Here is a 16,256-nt window from a genome sequence, read left to right on the forward strand (position 1 = left end):
TGCATAAATGGCATTTTACTGCTGTAGCTGGTTGAGGTGGCGCCTCAGTGGTAAGGCTTCGTAACCATTACTTTATAAAGTGTGGTCGTTTAGGCAGGTGGTTCCAAACCCAAAGATTGAGCTACTCCAGAGGATCACGGCTTCAGATTTTGTTTTTATTTTATATTTATTCAGTTTTAATTTAAAATATTTGTACTGTTCCTGCTTCAAACAATTTTTTACTGACACAATCTTAATAGTTTAGAGAAATCACTCCCTTCATAGCGCTGTCAACAACTCATAGGCATATAAAGGACAACTATTATTATTGTTGTTGTTGTTATTATTTTGTTTAGGGCTCAAAAGCCAAAAAGGTTAAGAAGTAGTGCTTTAATCTTTAACCATGAGTTGTATTTCAACTCAAGTTCAAAATTTGTTTAGCAATTAAATATAGAGTATGGAATAAAACGTTTATAGTAACAAATATAAAGGAACAGGAACGAGAATTGCTCTAGTAAAGTACAGGTACCTGAAAGTTGTGATTGACTCCAGTATTTTACTAAATGTAGGTTATTCATTTTCACCACTAACAGTAATAAATCATGACACTTATTTTGTGGCCAGAGCAAGTGAATTAGTGTATGAGTAAATTGTTGAGCTCAGAAGGAGAAACTGTGCTCTCTGATGATTTTCTTCCTACCGGACAGTTCAGTGCAGACAAGAGAAGAAAGATGCATTTTCCTCTTGAGCGATTTAATAAACACAACCTCTAGATGTGGTGCTCAAATGTAAAATGGCACCTCGTTGATTTATTTAATTGTGTCTTGCCAAGACAGTTAATTGCCTCTCTCTGTCATAGCTGCAATTGTGTATTAATCAAAGTGTTATTTCCTAATATTTATACAGTATCGGCATCCTACATCTGTGTAGTAGTACGTACACATGTTGTGATTCTCATGTCGGTAGTCATTTAAATTCTGTCACTATACAAAGGCACAGTCATGCAGCTCTAGGGTTGATTATGTAACAGTAATAACAGTGTGTTAGCCTCCTTTATGTTGTCCCTCAACTCCGCCAGCAGATGGCAACAAAACAACCCTTGATGGTGTCATTTGATTTTTGAGTTGAAATGATTATTTGAGAAAAAATAATCTGCCTCGAACACATTAATTACTCAGATCCCTTTCACTGTTCAAACAAGCACCGTCTAGCTGCAGCTTCTCACATGAGCAGATACACAGTATATTTCATACACCACTGTAAAAAGGAGATGTCACCCTGGGAAGTTATGATGGCTGTTTATCATTTTGTTTAACATTTAATCCAAAAACAATCTGCTTGATTGATAATGAAAATAACTGTAAACAACTGTTCAATTCCTCTTATACCAGTAAAATCAGTGAGTATTAAAAAGATGTGCTTAAATATGTTATGAATAATGATAATTTGCATTATGTGACATTCAGAGATTTAGCAGAGATTATCTTTACATTTTCCTTCATTATAGGATGGCAATCGCTGTGTTTCTCAGCAGATGGTCAGTGCAGCGTGCCCCCACAGGGCAAATGTGCTTCATGTTGTGCAGCAGCTTGGCAGACAGCTGGGTGGAGTCTAGACGGAAGTTGGGAATTCAAGAACCCACAGTGCCTTTTCCTCCGAGTTCTTTAGCAGCTTTATCATCACCAGGTCAGTCTGCTCGTTGAGGGAAAAGCATCGGCTACATCTGGAAGTCTGACAAATGCAGCATGTTCAGCATATTTTATCTGTGGGAGATGTTTGTTGATGTTTGTTGAAACAAACAAAATGAATCTGTTGAATGAGTGTTGACTTTTTCAAAGATGAATAACAGACTTTATTGTCTCATATGCAGTCATCTAGCTCCAGTAGTAGCTTCCCAGCGAGGCTATGCTGCCATTGAAACACCCTGAGGCCTCCGCAGTCATTATGAGCCAATAACTCTAGCTTACACAAACAAGTAAAGGATACATTTCTCGTGAAGCAATACAACCAATCACAAGTCAAAAATACTCATCAAATCATTTTTGGATTTCATCATTTTGATTAACCGTTATCAAACAACTGCCATCAGACACAGACTTTAATGCTGCTCAATTGTGTTTAAAATGTAGAATTGCAATGACACCACTTTTTTCTAAATGAGTGAGAAAAGTGCAGAGGACAAATACAGAAATACGTAATGGGAAATGTTTATGCAGGACCCGTTCATTCTCACAGGAGGAACCTGCTGGAGAAATGAGGTTTTCAGGGCCTTTAAATATTGGGCTATAGCTTTCATTGGCTGTGCACCTAATACAGTATATGATGCACACGGTTTCCTGTATTGTCAAGCAAAAATGCATTAGAGCAGCTGTGGGATCTGAAAATAGTTTATTTATTCAGAGAATAGACTTGCAAAGGACTTCCTCAAGTTGCAGATGCTTTCAGCACTTGCTGTGCCTTCACTGACAGTGCGGAGAAAGGACATGCCTCTCATTCCTAAGGTGCTCCTCAGAGAGTGGGATTTTCTGGAATACAAGAAAATCACGACTTGTTACGTGTTATGAGTCAGTTTAATGCTGTATGTCAATTACACCTGCGTCACTCAAAAAGCAGGTCCTTATTTCAGCAGAAACAAAATACTATTCATTCTTACTCCAGCTGCTGGGTGTGCCTGGAGTTTCTCCTCACTATCTTGCTCTTCCAGCTGTTGTTGTTTACGATCCACAGTTATCTGTATATGGGTAGATGTGTCTTCTTGGTGAGACTGAGCTCCTGCTTTCTGCTGTTCCTGAGACTGACCTCGGTCCTCGGGATCGAGTCGCACTGGACTCGCAGTGCTCCTGATGTAAGAGTGTCTTGCTTCACAAACTGAAAAGGGTTTTCATCTTTTGCAGGAGATTTGAGGGTCAACTTTGAAGCAAGCCTTTGTGAAAGATATCCTTGGGGTTCCTTTGGGCCCCCTAATTTCAGCATAAGCGATATTTATGACATTCAGGTATTACAGTTGTGAGAAACTTTATAATGTGAAGTTATTATATCCAGTTGTAGTCCAGCATGTGCTTGCAGATTACCGTTTTATCCATGAATCAAATATGGTATCTCACATTGTTATTGTACAAGACAAACACCGCAAAAAAAGCCGCAGAGGGGATACATTATCACACCACAATTATTTCCACAATACGGAAATCTCTTCATGCATGGGAAGCAATGCAATGCTAGCACTGCAGTGTGCATGTCCTGCAGCTGAACTAATGTCCACTGGATTGTGTAACTGATCAATTGTGTAACATTTCTGAGCACAAACTAATAGTAATACTCACAACATGACACATATGAGGAAACAGACCAAACATCTATTGCAAAGGAAGCTTTATTGCCAGTAACTACAATATATTTTATTCTGATCTGGATTTTAACAGTTCAACACCGGTTTTCAAAGTACCACAGCCCTCAATAGTTACATGGCGTAAGTTTCATCTCAACACAAAGGTCACTCATAATTTATCAAATGTTATATCACCGTATACCAAGTCCTAACCATGTAGCTGTTACCAACTGAGGTACCTCTGCATGTTCTTCCCTTGGAAATCAATGTCATGGCATATTTCCTACTAAACAGAACAACACTTCCATAAAGCCTCAAGCATGGCTTTTACAAGGATACGCTCACAGATACAATGGCACTTAATACAACTTAGAAAAGAATTGCACACAGAGCTTGCTGAACATTTTATATACTATAGTAACAAACAAATTGTTGGAAAACGGTACAGATTTCTTTTTACAGTTGATTTGGTTGCTTTTTAGCTGTTTAACCATTTAGGGTATTAGTTTTATGAAATGGCCTCCACAAAAAGCCACTGGACGACAACAAGTGATTGTGACATTTCTGTTAAAAAAAAAAAAAAAGTTGTCCATGTGTTGATGAATATAGCTTTTGGAATCAATTCGATGGAAGATCTGATTTCAAAATAAAGACATTATTGAATTACTGAACAAGATTTCTATTGCACTTTCCATCAACTCACAGAAATCTTTGAATGGCAGTAACATGGGCACATTACCTACTACTACAGCAGTCCCCACAAGACCTCAGATCACTTGCATTGTTGTCATGGCAACACCTCCATGAAAGCTGGTATCCAGTGTGAGAGCTACAGGGGGTGGTGGGTTGGAGGGACTTTTATATCTGGCATTTCATGGCAGATCATAATAATAATCATACATTACACAGCGTTTTATTAAATAAAGATCTGCATCCATGCAGCTGAATGCAAAATAGACCACAGCAATTTGAATGCAGCTTCAACTCGCTGGCGTGTGATTTCCAACAGACGATTTGAAAACATAAATATTATCTTGGAGAACTGTTCTCTGATGAAATTACACACTCCAGGTGACAAATTGCAGGATTAACAGTCCCCTCACTGGTATTTACATTGTGGGTTACTGGAGTGCAAAGGCTGATTGAAAGTAAATAATATATTCTTTGGTTCAAAATTATACAAATATATTGAAGTTGTGTGTAGACACCTGCACAGCATTGTACATAATATAATCTTTAATAGAGCTAATCTTAATATTTATTCTGTATCCATCTGTTAATACTCTCTCTAAATAATCTCTTTTTTTTAGTGACGTTGTAGATGGAAAATGAACTAAGAAAGGCAAAATACGGTATGTCTCTATTGTTTGTGTGACTGTATCCTATTAAACTTATAATATGCATTACTTATGACACATTCACAATGCATGAATCACAGGGAGCACAGCTTAGATAAACACAGCGATGTTACATTAACATCTCACTTGATCGGACACTTATAACTGACTTGCACCTGCCTTTGTATCAATCATGCAAAACAAAAATAAATATCTATTAGTATAAGTATGAAAATAATCATCACTACAGCCATACACACCCATTTACATATACGTTATTGAGATATACAGAAACTTCAAACTGTACAGATGTCCACAGTTTGAACAATATCTAAAGGTACACACCAAAAAAACAAAAACAAAGGAAAGAGCATTTGATGAAAGATTTATAGCTGGGTCAAACAGGAAACACAGAGAGCAGCACTGAACTCAGTGTAGGCACGATCTGCTTTTTACATCATCAACAACAGCCCCAAAGAAAAACCACAGCTACTGAAACGGAAGTGACCTTTACAAGCACACAAATCAACAGGTCAACGAGTAGACAGTACATTTTGACACTGCATAGAGTTAAAAACACAGTCCAGTCCAGCACTTAGCAGTACCGAGCTCACGCCACCAAGATCTGATTCTAGCTATCAGCACATACACGCATGTCTGCGCTTGTGTTCAGCTAAGGTACGTCTTTGTTATTGAGACTCTGAGACTCCCTACCCCTTCTCCTGGGTTACTCAGTTGGCCTGGACTGGTTTTGGACCCACTGCAACGCCATTACAGTCGAGAATGTACTGCAGGCAACCTTGAGGTGGACGCGCAGCACCATTCTTAGTGGCTTCACCGATAATATCTCCCTTCTGGCCAGATCCCTGAAAAAAAAAAAAAAAAATAACTCAGTCATCCAGCAACAACTATGATAGTTTTTTTTTTTTTTTTTTATTTTTTTTTTTTTTTTTAATGTATTAACGAGATCTAAAAATAGATTGATTATTTGAATCATATTCTGTAGATGACTGAAAATGTCCTATACAATAAATAGGTCATTATTATCATTTTAGCTAAACTAACACAGGCCTCCTGTTTTGGGGTTTCTGTGCCTGTGTGTTGCAGTACCTGGGATGGCTGTATGGTGGTGGGTCTCTGGGGAGCATTAGCTTCCATCTCTGCTGACTGGTTCATTTTTTCCAGCACCATGTCAGTGATGAGCTGCCGGTCCTCGGCCTGGTGCTCTCCCACCAGAGGCATGGAAGAACCCACCACCTGTGCCACATGGCAGATGGTTATAACAGAGAGAAAGGATGTAAACATCACAGGGTAGTCCCTTATGTAAAACTAGTCTAAATATAAAGCAATAACTTTGACCGAAATACTGAAGAAATAGGCAACAAATGTGTTCAAATGGCTCAGTATTTCAAGAAGTTTTAAATTATTCCCTTCCATGTAGCTTTTGGATCTGATAATCGTAGAGTCGTACCTCTGTGATGTAATCTCTGCCATCTTTCCCATGGATAGCTTTGACAGCGCAAATATCAAGACCCCCGAAAATCTCTGAGCAGGTGTCAACCCACAGCTTGTACCTAAACGAAACAATCAAGACATTACTCAGAAGCAGTGGAAGCGTAAAAAGACACAACGGTCTGATTATCTCTTATTTCCTCTTTATGTTAATTTATGACACAAACAGGTTAACAAACATAATCCAGGTGTCAAAATGAAGCAGTGTCTTTGTAATGGTGTGTAGGACTCTCATCTTACACTCACCTATCAGTCATGGCCACCTGCTCGAGCATAGCTGAGCCTATGTTGGACTTCCAGTTACCAGATATGGATGTTCTCCTGACGTGTGTAAAGCACATAAATTCGAAAAAGTTCAGTTTTCGTTCTTGTTTAGTTATAATGTTAACTATCAACAGTGTAAATATATACATACATGTAGGCTTTGTAGTCAGTGCCAATCTTCTGGATCCTGATATCGTACTTGGAGTCAATAAGAGGCTCTGTGGTGGTGTAGGTCTGGGTGAGAGCCACGACACTGGCTATGTCCTGGAACTTACTGTGGTTGTCCACCTTCACCTGAACACAAAAACAGACATGTCAGACAAAAAAACTGAAAAAAGCTCTTAATTTACTCTTGTGGGCAACAACATTATGCATTTGCTTCAAATAACAATATATATTATTACCATAATGTGTAAATTTGCAAATTTGCAAAGCAAAACTTGAATTATGGCAAAACAAAATGATGTATTTTTCTACATGACTACAACAGGAAACATTTCTATACCTTTCCAATACCGGAGTGGGCATGTCCAATCTTCACAACAACAGGAAATGATGGCATGCTTACCTAAAGTAGGAAAGTAGAAAAGTATATATATTTTTTATTGCTTTAAAATAGCCATAATTGTTTCATTTAACAAACACAATCTTGTTTCATGGCAAACACAAATCCTGATTTTATATTCAACTAAAACAAATAGGATTATGATGGAATTCTTACCATCTCCTTGTAGTTTGGGTAAAAGGTCTGCTCAATCAGAGGAAACTTCTCAGCACCCAACTTCCTGTGGGTGTTGATAAGCTGGGCGAACTACACACACATAACGGTACATAATTCAGATATGCATGTAATTTGTAAATCTGATAGATAATATCTGATAGATTAAAGGCAATTTAGACACCAGGAAAGCCAGAAAAGATTATTATAATTGCTCCTCTCCCTGCAACATTGTTCTACAGTAAAGCACTGCCTGGCTGCCAAGTGCCTACCGCCCACGGCTTGTCACACAGGTTGTAGATAGACTCGAGGGAGTTGATGCTTGGTACACCACCGTACTGCAGGCCGATTATCAGGTTGCGAAAATCTTCATTTTGGGTCATACTGAAGGCGTGCTGACGAATTAGGACAAAGTCTGGCTTGATTGACCTACAAAATAGAAAAATAGCAGAGATGAGACATAGGATGCCCATGAAACTGGTGCTGATAGCAATGTGGATAAATCAGGCAGTGGGAACTGTCGGTGGATACATTTTCATTAAAACACTAAAGTAGTGTCTTGTGCAGGGACATTTATTTGTTTCTTGTTTGTTCATTAGTTTGCTTTTTGACCTTTGTGTGTGTGTGTGCGTGCGTGTGCGCGTGTGTGTTACCTGGCAACCCTGGTACCATTTCTGAGAACCTGCATGTTAACATTGCAGGTTCCGTTGGCATGAGCCACGACGTTGATCTCATTGAATTCTGCCTGAGGAGTTGATAATTAGAAATAGAAACATGAGGACAGTGTTCAGATGTCTCTACTCGATTTTACACAAGTATTTGACACGGATATCACTGACTTGATGAAACGTACCTGTTCCAGTTTTATGTCATAATCACCGTTTATTTTCTTCCCCCGGAATAATTTTGCCCTAGGAAAAATAAATTAATTAACTTTTAATGTAACTGCAAAATAAATCATATTTCAGAGATTCTTAAAATGGAGTTTCCAATTGATTACTATTCCAAAGTGTATAAAATCCAAGAATATATGTCACTTTTTAAAGTGCATGAATCGTACAGACAAATGTTTTCCTTCCCAGATGCGTATACACAGCATTTCTCACAGTTCTTCCTCTTGAACTGACAAAACTAAAAGATACAACACTTTTAGAAGCTGTATCATTTCTAAAGTAAGCCTTGCACGGCTAACATGCAGATACAATTGAGCTGTTCTGACAGCCAAGTCCACCAGAAGTGCTGCCAGTGGGGTTAATATAGGTGATGCGGTGAGGTAATGTCACTCCTGAAGACACTGAATTCAAAATGTCAGGAAATGGCTACAGCTTTTATGACTTGTGATTCAGCACTTTATAAAACAGACAGTATCCTGTCTGGTTTGAATACAAATCCATCTTTACTTGCATTATTGAAGAGAAAGTCTTTCCATGGGATTTCAGATTAAGATGGATCAGAGACCAAAATTCACTGCCAAAGCCACACAGTGATTGTTAGTTTCATTTCTTTGGCTTCTTTCCATACTGATGTGTATAGTCTAGCCCTGACAATATTAGCTTTGACAGCACAAACTACAGGGGGAAATCAATACTGAGGCGAGTCCAAAAAAGAACCCTTTCCTTTTATTTCCTTAAGTTGCCGTAGAGAAGGTTTAATTTTGGTTTCAGCTTCGAGTTCGCACCGAAATAAACAGACATCTACTGCAGTGCAACAGTGCTACATACATTATGATAGCTTTATCCAAATAGAATTTGTACATCGTCCATACTTCAGTATGGCTGTGATATATTTTGCCGACATGTTTTGAAATTTTCCACTGCTCTTCCTCTTGATTTGTATTGCTCTCCTGTCACACACCCTGCACTGCATGCTTATTTAACGAGGAGGTAAAGCGGAATTATTAATTCAATTTAATTAGAACATGGGCATGTACTGTATTTGGCTGTGAAGGAAAACAAGCATTAAAATAAGAATCACAGCTCCTATATTTTTGGAAATGAAAGGCCTGCGAAGACTGCTCTTTGCCAAAACACAGACATACAGACAGAGAAAGAGGCAGAGAGTGTTTCCAAAATATTACCCCTAAAAAACCCACAGAGATGAAGCATGGAGACAAGCCTCCGATTTCATTTTGCACTTTCAAACATTAATCTTTGGTAACAGGGGGAATGACAGTGTGGAGGGGATGTACAGTGTCATACTGGGATTGATCTGTGCTTTATCTCTCTTTGGAGAACATTTCAGCCTGCCATACACAGAATAGAAGCCACACATTCAAAGAAGAGGTGATTTTTCAGTGCAGTGCATTAATATGCATTAGTATTTGACAGTCATCTCACAGCTACCAGGTCCTGTGGTTAAAACCTTCACCTAGTCTGTGTTAAGTTTAGCTTTCATCTGAAAAAACCAGGACCACCTGGGATTACTGTTATATATTAGGTACGGTCTTGCTTTTGTCCTTGACTTCTGCCTTTAAAACTGGAGTTAGGTCACTGAGCATCGCACCTGTGGCTTCTCATTTTGTAAGAAAGAAGAGCATGATGGTAGATGTTTATGTGGCTCATTCATTTGTAAGAATCAATAGGGCTGCGCTTGACTTGAATTAAAGATGAGATGAGAAACCAAACAAGACGTAAAATTATTTTAATATTTTGTTTTGTGTTTTTGTTCTGATTACAAGGCAAAATGGACTATGAAAAATTAAATAACCTTATTCATGGTTGCAGGTTGCTCAAAGTATTACCAAATTATATATTTCTGTGAAAGAATTTACATTCAGATGATTCACCCGAGAGCTTAGTAAGCAGGAGTCCTTGCTGAATTTTAATGTACCATTACTTTGCCTGCATAAAGTGTGTGTATACTGTTTGAATGAGATCAGGTTAACAGTGCAAAGCGTCGCTTTCCTGATATTATTTAAAAGTTTACTTTTTGTAAATTCAAATCTTTAGTGATCAAATAAAAGGAATTTTAGTCTCCCTACTTTAAATTGAGAAACATTATAGAGAGAATAGGGAAGCGGTTCAGCCATTAGTCAGATAAGTAAGACTGTGTACCATCTGCCCCTTCTGTCATAAGAGCAATTTATAGCACAGCATTCCTTGGAACACGTCAAACCTCTCTGGATGACTGGTAGCCTCATCTAACAAATAAAACACTGGCTGAATGACAGACTGCATTTGTCTGAGCTCTGACCCTGGTAATCACCCTGGTTTTGTCAGCACACTTTCTTTTTTTTTTTTTTAATCTTATTCACTGCTCAACACAAGTTGTTTCACACCAAAGTCCTTGTTCAATTATGCATCCATGCTTATGTCTTCTATATTCTCCATACTTTGCATTTTGTGAAATCCTTGATTTTTACTATTTGCCGAGCTTTCAGTCACTTTATTGTAAAAAGAAAAGATGTCTAAAATATTGAAGTTACAGGTAGTTACATTTCAGACACTAAATCAATAAGAATTTTTGTTTGGATATGTGCTTACACAAACATCTAAAAAAGCAAAAATTTAACATTTTAACTGTCGTCATGCCATCACTACAATTCAGTGTCATTTCCCTGATGAAATACGCAGAGTGGAATACTTCACTTAGGTAAACTAATTTAGGTCTATCTTTAAATTTTCCCCACTACTTATACTAATATTATAATAACATGAAACTTGGTGGTGTCACAGTGTTGGAAAATGCAATATTTTTACACAAAATCCATGACAAACTATAAAGAGGACATATTAACTAAAATACAACATATATACTGATCTATATTTGACTGATTTGACCTTATAAGTAGATTCTGATGGCTGAGCTTTCTCCTAGACGCTCTTAGTCTGGAGAACTCTTTCCTGATTTCATTGTGTGAGTCTTGGGGACAACAGGTCTTATCACTCTGGCTTTCATCCACAGCAGCGGGCAGAGAAGTCTTGACACTGCCTGTCACAGTGAGGTACTGCACATAAACAATACCTCAAACTCAAGGCGTGCCAACATTACAGAAAGTATTAGGTGCTCAGTAAAACCTGTCTGAACATAAAAAGACATTTCATCTTCTTTAGCTTGCCAACAGCTATACTTCAGTAGAGTTTTTGTCTTGCCACTACGAGTGCTGAATATAAAGCAGGTATCATTTCAAACACATCAGCACTTCTCTGAAGCTTTTCTCTTGAACTCATTGTCAATATGGTGCCCTTATGTTTTTTCATAGTCCGAACAGTAGCAGCATATAAGCTGCTCAACACAAACTGTTTTGTACTGCCATACTGACTTACAACCACAGGGTTGAAGGTGCCGTACAAGACACCACAAAACAAAAAAACAAAGCTCGTCAAACATGTACAACCTCCCCTCCAGTGATATTGAGCAGCCATAAAAAATAGACGCAGCACTCAGAAAGAGGAAGCCCTTTGAGTGAATGTGTACATGAAAGACTACAAAGGTTATGAACACTATAAGCAATTATAATATTGAATATTAAGCAAAAACATAAATATCACAGCAGCAAATTACTTGAGTTTTTTTTGTTTTATCAAATACATTCTGTAGGAACTATTTTATCTGAGATCTTGCCAAATATCATCTGACTCCCAGCTCAGCTGATTCACCATTATCCATTAGAATGACCTTTGATAACTGGCATGGTCTTAGTTTAATTTATTTTATTGGGCTCCTCTGCCAGGTTTGCAGAACAGTATCAGTGGCACATCAGACTGTACTTCTTATTCTCTGACAAGCAACTTCCCTTCTGCTCGTAACAAATGTCGAACAAGTGAACATATAACCCTGGCATCTATCCTGCTGATGAGGGTCTGATCTTATTAACAATGATCTGGGTTTCTATTATATAAATGGCCAGTGCTACACACACACACACACACAACAATACACACTGGCCACATGATACATGACACAGATGAAACACTAATTTTGATACAACATCCATGTAAACAACATCACACCTGACATAAACAAATGCCAAATCTGATGTTTTTTTCACTATATGGACACAACACAAATATCTTTGGAGCTAATCAATTTAAGAACATGAATTATAAAATCATTTTGTACTTTTCAGAAAGTTATTGGAATCAGTTCTAACTACCAGAGATTGTGATCGTGTCAAATGTTTGGAACCAGGTTTACTTCAGATTTTGCTTCTTTGCCTCAATATTTCTCAAAGTCACTCTACCATCGAGTGAGTAGGTAGTCCCTCTGCGCTGCAGATTCATAGGCATCACAGAGTTGAGTTTGCGTTCATGGTTTTCCACCTATTGGTGGCAACTGATAATAATACAAATTTTACAAAAGGCAGTGGCTCCATCGCACACATTGCTGTGGAAAATATGCCAGCTGTGTAAATAAATGTTCATCACGAGCAGACAGTTTCCATATTCTACTATTTGACAAGATATCACCCTCTACACAAAGTAATTTCCCTCTAAATGCATGCATCAACTCGTTTAGGGGAACTTTAAGTGTTTACAACAGCAGACTGACAAAGATGCTTGTTTAAGCTACTTCTAAATAAAATCCCTCAGGACACTGACCGCCAGTGTGCCAACTGAAAGGCCTTAAGGTAAACCCACTCTGTTAACCCTCGTGTTGTCCTTGGGTCAAAATGACCCGTAGCTCTGTTCAACCAAGTTCTATTTTATTTCTATATTTTCATATTTTTTGGGATCATTGGTGACAAGGATGCTGTGAGGGTTTCTTTAAACCAAAAAAAAAATCCCCCAAAATATAGAAATAAAATAGAACTTGGTTGAACACAGCTGCGGGTAATTTTGACCCAAGGACAACACGAGGGTTAACATCAGTGACATGATGGTCCATTATCCCTGAAGCCTGAGAAACACAGCTATACAGATGATGTTATCATTTTTTACTATCAATTAATGGAAGCCACTGCACCATGGGCTGCAGTTACTTACATGAATCTTTCCCTATGTTAGTGCATGACATGTCATGTGATCTGCCATCAGTGAGCAGGGGGAAACCCCATTGATGAAGAGAAAGCACTGCAGTATTTGCACTGCTTCCACAGAAATAACATGCATTTCTCAATTTTGCGCAACCTGTGGATCACCAATTCTTAAACATTGGTCAGATGCCACATTACAGGGTTACACTGTCAACAATTTCAGTTAATTCATCAGATTTTTTTTATACATGCACTATGTATAACAAAATACAACAGAGAAGCTTTTACTACAACACAGAGAGAATAGAGGACAATAAATGCCCTCCATTTTGGTGTAATGTCATTACTGCTGAGAATCAATGGACTGTATTTCCTTAAGTATTGCCTGCTTCTTTGTATTATTGTAACATGGCCATGCTGTGCCATCAAACCACAGCAGCAGAGCCCATTCATATCTGCAGGGTGCTTGATACAGATGTTGTTTCAATGGTTCTTAAACCATTACCTAACTACTGCCTTCCAATAAATCATGAAAACTCAGCATCAAGCATGGAGCAAATAAACAATATACTGTTTATAAATGATTTATGGTGAGCTGTATAAGACTGAGTACATATTGTCTTACCACTCCTGTTGTGGTTCGTCAATGACCAGGAGAATCTTAAACTTCTTGGGTGTCGTGACTTGGGTCTGCTCCACTAGACCTGCTGAGGCAGCTGTCTGCTTGACAACGTTGGTGATGGAACTAAAGAAACCTGCTCCAGTCGACTGAGATGGCTGGGGTTTCCTCTCTGGAGTAGGGGAAATGGCTGGAGGTGTTGGCCCAGCTGTAGGAGACTTGGCAGGGGTGGTGGTGGCAGGTGAAGGAGGCTGAGCGGGGTCAGGCCTCTGGAGGTCCGTCATGTAACCATTGGGCAGGTTGGAGATGAACGTGCTGTCCGAGAGACGCCGACGCAAATAATTCATGGCTGCAGCTGAGAGAGCAGGAGAGTCAACAAGCGCTGGGTGTGGAAAATTATTCTGCAGAGGAGTCCCTTTTCTCAGTGTACAGCTGATGATGGCTGAGCTCTCAATGCAAACTACCAACGAATGTACTCCCTCCCTGCTCAGCAGAGCATCCTCAAAGCTCCCCCTCACTGGCAGTGACGATGTACTCTCCCACAGCCAATCCCCTCACCCCGTGCTCTCCTCCAGCATTGCAAATGATGCTCTGGCTATGCCTCTCCTTCCTCCTATCGTCCTCTACTCTCTCTCACAAGCACGCCTGACTTCCCTACCCCTCCCCCATTTTCTACTGCCTCAGAGGCGTCATCCTTTTTTGAACCACAGCATGGAAAATAGAGGGATTTCCAGTGGAAGTGCAGGAGGGTATACTGTGCACTACATCATAATTGCCTTACTCCTGCTCCCCCTGTTCCTCAGCTTTCTCCGCCCTCTGTCCATGCACAGTGTGTGTGTGTGTGTGTGTGTGTGTGTGTGTGTGTGTGTGTGTGTGTGTGTGTGTGTGTGTGTCTGTGTGTGTAAGATGCAGCCATGAAATCTAAAATGGCTGTTAGGACTTGTGGGCAGCACTGAATGAGAGGAGGCGTCAGCAGAAGTCCCTTGAGACACAGATGCATACAGTAAACCCACTTAATTGTTACGTCAATCCCTATAGCTACTTTAGGTGGTCAGCACTTGTCCACGATGGGACCAGTACATTATGTGCAATTATATTTACATTTTTACATTCATATCTGCACTCAAATAGTATAAATGCCTATGACAGCACAAAAACACAATTTAGAATATTATTCTGTACTACAATATATGCTAATTAAAATGCATTTTGCTAAAAAGCACGAAGGGAACAACTGCAACGCCTCCTTCTGCATTACTTGGCTGCACTGACTTGTTTGAATTGGTCTTTTTATACCAGGAATAAAGGAGGTAGCAAAGCTGTGTGATGAAAGTTATCGCCAGGAAACAGATGTATATTTTGAATCGGGTCAGGAAATAGATCAATAAATCTATAACTTCTGATCCTCAGAGGTCACCACAAATTTAGTTGAGGGGTGACACTGTTACACGCAAACATTAAGGCACTTAAATGAAAAATAACCCAAGGATTTAGACATATTGTTACTGAGGCAATTGAATATTCTTCTCCCTGCATGTTTTTTTTTCTAATAAACAACAATAAATCTAATAATACTTGGCTGCTTTAAACGTTAAATTAAAAATCTAAATTAGTGGTTAGTTAACACAGTAGCATAGCACATGTATGAAAGGGTGGATATGTCAAATAAACCATTCCTCGGCTTGTCATATAATAAACTTTCTGTACAAGATAGCCTTGACTTTGTTTTATACTTTAAAATCAATGTTTTGTAATCAAATGTCCAATGAGATTTGCATTATTGTAATGCTATTATTTTCAACATAATGTGGCACAAATTTTTTTCAAGCTTCCCTGTGAATTTTCTGTATACAGTATGTAATAATGTAAGATCACTAATCTGAAGACAGGGGAAACAGAGTAAACACTGGTTTGAGAGAGAAAAAAAAAGAGTAGAAATAGTAATAACAGTTGTCATAGCAGAGTTTCACATGAATAGAGCTTTCTATCATGGCCGTGAAATATTCCTGGTCCAACTATAACTTTTATTTTTCACTCTGTCCAATATTGCCATTGAAACTGTAATTTTACTGGTCTCACTCAAATAAAGGTGATATCATAAATAAAGGCTTATATATCTGCCTCAAATTCTGGTGTGCTCTGTATGACGTACATAGCAAGGCAAAAGTGTGGCGCAGGCATTCCTGACTCAATGTCCATTTTCTTTTTAAACACTGGCCACGAGAGACAATAATGAGAATAACCTGACATTTTATTTGTATTGGCCTAATAGAAGCTATCGCTCGCACTGGAAGTTATGCGGTGTGCTAGGGTGACACCAGCTGGTAGTCGTGGTGAAGTGAACAACAAAACAAACCTCAACTTTGCTGAAGTAAGATAGACTAGCCTTTCGTTTGTATTGGTTTATACTGGTTGTTTGTATACAATATATATATAATATATACAGATATATACTGTACTGTATATACTGTACATTTTATATTTAATCTTTTTTTTTACTGCTATTTTATTGCTTTTTATTATTCTATTATTATCTTATTGCTTCCTGTATGCTGCTGTAGTGAAAAAAAAATTCCCCTTGGGGA

The 16,256-nt window shown here is 38.6% G+C and overlaps 1 protein-coding gene across 1 annotated transcript; it reads right to left on the minus strand.

The window, feature by feature from the left end:
• Positions 1-3,334: 3,334 nt before the first annotated feature.
• syn2a (synapsin IIa) lies at positions 3,335-14,423 on the minus strand. The gene is made up of 11 exons (XM_069141541.1): positions 13,678-14,423; positions 7,992-8,049; positions 7,792-7,883; positions 7,411-7,567; positions 7,142-7,231; positions 6,926-6,988; positions 6,572-6,714; positions 6,403-6,477; positions 6,116-6,218; positions 5,755-5,901; positions 3,335-5,510 (listed from the first exon to the last, which is right to left on the minus strand). Exons 1-11 carry the CDS (start codon positions 14,016-14,018, stop codon positions 5,376-5,378), a joined length of 1,404 nt encoding a protein of 467 aa, XP_068997642.1. The 5' UTR covers positions 14,019-14,423; the 3' UTR covers positions 3,335-5,375.
• Between the last annotated feature and the right edge of the window lie 1,833 nt (positions 14,424-16,256).

This window comes from Embiotoca jacksoni, unplaced genomic scaffold (genome assembly GCF_022577435.1).
Source record: "Embiotoca jacksoni isolate LCO1_2020_lvr unplaced genomic scaffold, fEmbJac1.0.p SCAF_9, whole genome shotgun sequence".
NCBI lineage: Eukaryota > Metazoa > Chordata > Actinopteri > Embiotocidae > Embiotoca > Embiotoca jacksoni.